Consider the following 6,371-nt stretch of genomic DNA (forward strand, 5'->3'; position numbering starts at 1 on the left):
CAGGCCCAATTTGCATGAGGTGCCGCAGCTATGCCACTGTCAGGATGTCACGAACAAAGAAGAACTTTGAGAGAAAATTTTTTAGCTGTCCAAACCCAACTTGCAATGCTTTCTTGGGATGGAGTGATGATGCCAATTTCAGTCCACTTGAACTTAAATATCAGCTGCAACGATTTGAAGCTAAAGTCGTTGGAATACTTAACAAAATTCTGGTGGTGTTGATTGTATTCATGGCGGTGAATGTTATTATGCTTTTTAAATAGTGTAATGTAGCTAGCTTAGATGTATTCTCTGCGTTTAGTTATGATGTAGGTGGTATCCATGTGTTCTATCATTTTCTGTTGAACTCCTGTAATTTAGCGCACGGAATTGAAACAGTGTTCAACATTTGTTTGTCCCCTGTCAGTCCATCACTAGTAGAGTATGGTTATACACGCAGAAAAACGAATTCAAACATTAAAATTGGATCATAATATCCTTAGTCGCTTACAACGAAAAGATAGCCTCAAAAACTAAAGAAACATAGTCAACATAAGTTCATGTTTCCAACGGTACTAGGAAATATTTTCAAAGCATAGTCTAATAAAAAATTTCACAATCCCCTTCCTCAACTTCGTCTTCGCTATCTTCACTATATTCACTGTCTTTGCTTCCTTATTTTGTCCAAATCCTTTTAGTCTCTACACAACATGGCAACACAGTAATTAGAGGATTTCAAAAATCGATAAAAAATGGATAAAATAACTTTAACAAAGAAAGAGACCTGTGGGCAAGTCCTAGCATTGTGGCCTTTTTTTGCATTGCAGATACTACAAGTTCTCATTTTTCTTTCCTTCTTGTCAGCAGGAGGCTGGAATCTGGTAAGTTTCTTCCTCTTGCCCTTGCATTGTGCGTCTGGTGGATCAATATACAAAGGTTTGCTTGACACCTCCTTCGTTCCATCTTCTGGCGGATCAACTGTCACTATGGTTTGTCCCATAGACATTAACTTTGCATCTTCCATGGTCATCAACTTCGCCATGCCATCAATAATTATCTGTTTTAAGCAATTGAATGTTTCAACAGATAATGCACCAACCTTGCCCATTTCCATCAAGCTTGATTTGATCGTAGCAAATCGCAATGCTTGTAATTCTATTGTTTGTCCCGTATCCATGCTTCTCTCACTTAAATGTTTCTTGGAGTTTGCATTGGCACCTTTAGTCCAGCGTGTCAAAATGTAGTGGGCAGGGAGGTGTGCCATGCCTATATGGTGCATTACTTTGATACTGTGAGGGCAAATAAGACCCTCAACCTCAAAACCTTTGCATGTGCAAGAAACTCTGGAAGTTTCTATATCAACCTCAATTTCGTATGACTCTGGCTTGAAATTACGAAACTGAGGATTGAAACTTATTCTGACATGGTACAATTTATCTTTAATTATCTCAGTGACAAAACCCAAGAAACTCTCCCGTACAATATCCTTAAACACAGAGAATACATTTCTGGTATATACCATGCGTGCCTCAATCTCCATTTGGTAGGGTGAATACAAGTGTGGTTGCTCATTCATAGACTTGAGATCCTCGTCGCTTTCTCTTTGCCATATGCCATCGGTCAACTTCTCAATTTGCTTCACAAACTGGTAAATCGATTTATGGCTGTCCACCCACAACTTGAGAATAGCATTCATACTTTCACTACGTTGTGTAGTTGACATATTAGCAAAAAACGTGTCTCTAAAGTAGGCTGGGACCCATTGTGTCCGAGTGCTAAACATCAGCTTGAGATGGCTATTGTCAGTTAATTTAAATTTCACTAGCATGGCTTCCCAATCCCTTTCAAATGCTACAACAGTGAGGCTTCGGTTAATAACAGCTTGTAATTCTTCTTTGAAACCCTCCATTTGGCTGTACAATAGACCAAGGTGATCTCTTGCCTTCCTCATCACATGCCACTGACAACATCGATGTTTAGTTTTTGGAAAAATAAGCACAATAGCTTTTTTCATTGCTGGATCTTGGTCAGTTATTATTGCACTTGGGTGCTTCCCATACATTGCCTCTAACCATGTCTTAAACAACCAACAGAAATTTGGTGCATCCTCTAGCCTAAGAAGAGCCCAACCAAAGGAAATTGTATGTCGGTGGTGGCTTACACCGAGGAATGGTGCCAACGGCATGCTGTAAATATTGGTTTGATATGTTGTATCAAAAGTGACAACATCCCCGAACTCCTGATACGACCTTCTACCTCGGCCATCAACCCAAAAAATATTCTTAACAGCACCATTCTCATCTAAGTCTATCGCATGAAAGAACTCTGGATCCTTCTCCTTCTTCTTCTGAAAGTAACACAATGTCGTATCAACATCAACACCAAGGAGACTACGATTTTCAGCTGATACCTCATTGCTAACATCCTTCTTTTTGAATCTGATGTTTTGCTTACCCCCATATTGGACAGCCAAATATTCCAAAATCTGTGAAGGCTTCATATTTTGAGCACTCAAGTTACGTATAATCTTCTTATCCTCCTCTGACAAACATTTATGGGATCTCAGATTTCGCTTCTTCGATGGGCTCTTGATAACAACATGGTTGTGATTCTCTTCAAACACACTTATGCGCCAAACACCACTTTTATAAAGTCTAATTCTGCAGGAGGCCTTGCAGCCTGTCCTTGTCATCCCTTTCTCCTTCTTAGGCGTCCTCTGATCATTCACACTTCCAATGGGCTTTTCCTTCTTTTTCTGACTATCTGAAAACCCTTCCTTGTTACACACAAATCTAACTGACGATACACCGTCCCTATTTTTCGTCTTAGAGGATTTCCGCACACTAAAACCGACACGGTATGCATAATCATTGTAGAAAGTGTATGCCTCCTCAGGTGTTGAAAACTCCATGCCAACATACGGTTGAGATTTATCACCGTGAGCAACCTCGCCTGCGATGATTTCAATGCTATCTTCAATTTCATGTGGAGTCATGCATCCCACTAATAGCTCGTCCAAATTTTCCACATATGGGTCCGTGCTATCTAACTATGTCATGAAAAATAATCATAAGTGAACAAAATAATGAAGTAATTAAAATGCCCAATTTGTAACAGAGCTTAGTAGATAAATTAATTACCTGCCATGGAACTCTTGGACCATCTTCAAATGTTGGTGCACTAATATAACCATCAAATGAGGCCATGGCATCAATCTGCATACGATGGATGGCAGGGTGCTGGACTCGATTGTTGTGTGTTGCTACGACTAGGACAAGGGTGGCAGCAGTTGGGCTTCACTGCACCCACATTTTAATTGAGCAGTTTAAATACCTAGTTTAAATAAGCATTTAATTAACTAAAATTTAAAACCCATATTGTAATTGTATAAAATCATACCTTACGGAGGGAGACAGACGACTTCACTGCATCGCTTGCCGGAGGAGGCGTTGGGTGGGTTGCGACGACGCGTCCAGGGGAGGCGCTGGGTTTCTACGGCTGGGACAGGGGGTGGCAGCAGCTGGGCTTCATCGCCGGAGCTAGCGTCGGCTGTACCGGACCTTGCCGCCGCCGGCGGCGGCGGCTTCCCGGTAGGCTTCAGATCTAAGGCTTCCTTGTGAGTGCGAGGACGCTGCAGCTAGGTGAGGAAGAAAGAGAAAGATGGGGAAGGAAGAGTGAGAAAGAAAGGAAAAGAAATGAGAGAGAGGTGCAGAGGAAGGGGGCGCCTCCGGGATTCAATTTTTCAGCCTCCATCCGCACGAATCTTGGCGCACGGCGAACGGCCCAGATCCTGACGTACGCAAGACCCCCTGAGTTGCAACTCAGGGTAGCAAAACTCTATATATATATATATATATATATATATATATATATATATATATTCCGAACTCAAACAGGATCTCATCAGTATATATCGTGCTATTTCGATATCTGTGACTGGTTTAACATGCGTGTTCATGACCGAATCGGACGGCTTTCCCTACAGCATGAACAGCCAATTCTTTGTGCTTGCCTTGTTTATTGAATTGTATGAATTTGTACTTCCCTCTGCGCAATACGGGCCATTCTTTCGTGCTCCATGCAGCCTTACATGTTGGGACATTCGGCCATCCGATTGATGACAACGTATATGGGCTTCAAATCAATATGGGCTCAATTCATGCCCTCTAGAAGGAAAGTATTGCAATGGTATACTCCTAGACCAAAACCCAAATAAACCAACAGCAAAAAATATAGTACTCTTAAAAAGGAAATACAATATTTAAATATTCAAAAATGGCCTGCCTTAAATAATACTTGCATTGTTTAAGTTAATTTTGATTTGTTCTAAATCAACCCCTTCAAGTTTGACAAAGTTGATAGGAAAATATACTAATACCCATAATATTAAAGTAGCTTTTATTGTTTTTATGGTATATTTATTTCGTGTTAGAAATAGTGCTATATTTTTTGCAATTGAAATCAAACGTAAGTCGGTTTAACTTAGGATAAACCTAAAATAATATAATATTGTATTTATTCTAAAATATTAATATTTATAGTTCATTTAACATGTATTAAGGCTAAGACGAAAAGAATACGATGTCCATCAACAGATGAGAAATGGATGTGAATGGAAGGATAAACGGAGTCAAAAACAAAAATAGAACAGAAAGTGATTGGTAAGACAAGTAGGACATGCTTATGTTTAGAATAGGAGAGTCGATAAGGTTATTAGGCTATTTTCAGTGTAAGTTTTTATTGTGTGGTTTTTAATATTGTGATATCATCAAAATATATTTGAGTGGATGAACGAAAGTGTTCTGAATGCAACTTTTCGTTTCAAATATCACTGAGACTGACCTTAAAGACATAAAAAAAATAACTGAGAAAAATCCCAATGGATCAAGAAGATAAAAACAATAGTATTGGACATGCGTTGAGTGCATCTGTGCATGCATCAGGTTGCGTCGATGCAAGTGCATAATCATCTGCCTTTTTTTATTTGGTCATCAGCTCATTTTCATCTTCTTTTACTCTCTCTCTTTGAGAAAGCGCACGCGGGTGTTAGCATAGCCGCCACACATGCCCTTAAAAAACGACAAATAATACATATATACATATGTGTATTAATTCCTCGGGAAGAACTGCCTGCGCCGCTCATTCATCTGTAAGACTTGTTTAATTTCAACGGAAGAAAGTTAATTTGCATGCATCCCTAGCTAGAAAAGCTGATCACGTACGTATTCTCATATTTTTCTCTTCAGTTTCTTTGACCATGTGATGTATATTAGGAGACCCGTGATGCCCACTCCAAAGAATCTTGCCACCTATTTGGAAAAACACGGCGAGAGAGTACTTCAATTTGAGAAAATTTGCCAAAAGGTGTTAACTAATTTTTTCAATCATGTGCTAATACAATTAATCCTTAGGATGCACCAACCTCCACTAGTGCTACCAACTCACCTGCCGACAAAGCAGCCAAACAAACCGGCTCACTCGTCGCCTCTCCCAGTCTCGGCATCAAATTATTTGCAAATGCGTTGCTATTTCCAGTATCTCGTACAGTAAAACTTCTGACTTTTTCTTACAGGAAATTAGATAGATGTCCGTAATTTTGCTATGGATAAAAATCATATCATAATAGCTTGAGTTATTTTATCGTCCTAAAAAATACCTTAAAATAATACCATATGTTTTAGTATAAAAATTTAATAATTTGAGCACAATATACCATAAGATATCAAAATTTTAGACTAAAATTTTTGATAACTCAAAATACTTCTCAAGAATGAAAAAAAACCCTAATACCTTTCTAAAATAAGAAAACATATATGTTAATTTCCGTAAAATATGTTACACTTCAAGAATATTCATTTCAAATTGATTTATATATCTCTGCCCATTTTAGATTCGATTTTTTCTTAAGAGGTTGAAGGGAATTTCAAATTTTACACTGGGCACAGGTGAGTGTCAGATTGTGGTAGACTCTACTACCATCACCAGCTATTTTTTTTTACGAGAGTATAGATCATAGTGGATTTTTCATATTTTAGCTCTTTTAGAAAAGTTAATTAATAAATACAAACTTTAATCAATAATGAATCTTTTTGTCAGTGCCAATGACCTTGGTGTTGAGGTCAAATGTCTCGGCGTCACGGTCATTGATGCCGAGACCCTTGTCCCTATTAGCCACGACATGGATGGTCGGCAAAATTATGGAAAGAAAACATACGTCACCATGTATAATATAATAAATGAGATAAAAGTTTTCCCGAAGGCTATAATATAAAAAAAATAGATCATACTAAGTCGTTGAGTTTGAGTAAGTTTATTAAAAACATTGCAACATCTACAACAGTTAATTAGTTCATTCAATATGTGTGTCTTTACGTTTTTTAGTCAAACTTAAC

The 6,371-nt window shown here is 38.4% G+C and overlaps 1 protein-coding gene across 1 annotated transcript; it reads right to left on the reverse strand.

Annotated features, from left to right (window-relative positions):
* Positions 1-331: 331 nt before the first annotated feature.
* LOC121053276 (protein FAR1-RELATED SEQUENCE 5-like) lies at positions 332-3,185 on the reverse strand. Its single transcript, XM_040519980.1, has 5 exons — positions 3,120-3,185; positions 1,499-3,028; positions 764-1,036; positions 597-680; positions 332-349 (listed from the first exon to the last, which is right to left on the reverse strand). Exons 1-5 carry the CDS (start codon positions 3,183-3,185, stop codon positions 332-334), a joined length of 1,971 nt encoding a protein of 656 aa, XP_040375914.1.
* Between the last annotated feature and the right edge of the window lie 3,186 nt (positions 3,186-6,371).

This window comes from Oryza brachyantha, chromosome 1 (genome assembly GCF_000231095.2).
Source record: "Oryza brachyantha chromosome 1, ObraRS2, whole genome shotgun sequence".
Taxonomy (NCBI): domain Eukaryota; kingdom Viridiplantae; phylum Streptophyta; class Magnoliopsida; order Poales; family Poaceae; genus Oryza; species Oryza brachyantha.

Excerpts from the sequence above, each read along its gene's own strand:
- LOC121053276 (XM_040519980.1), bottom strand. The coding sequence starts at position 3,185 with ATGGCCTCATTTGATGGTTATATTAGTGCACCAACATTTGAAGATGGT. Across the intron at positions 1,037-1,498 it reads TGGAGATTGAGGCACGCATG|ATAATTATTGATGGCATGGC; the intron begins GTATATACCAGA and ends TGCTTAAAACAG. Across the intron at positions 681-763 it reads ATGCTAGGACTTGCCCACAG|AGACTAAAAGGATTTGGACA; the intron begins GTCTCTTTCTTT and ends CATGTTGTGTAG.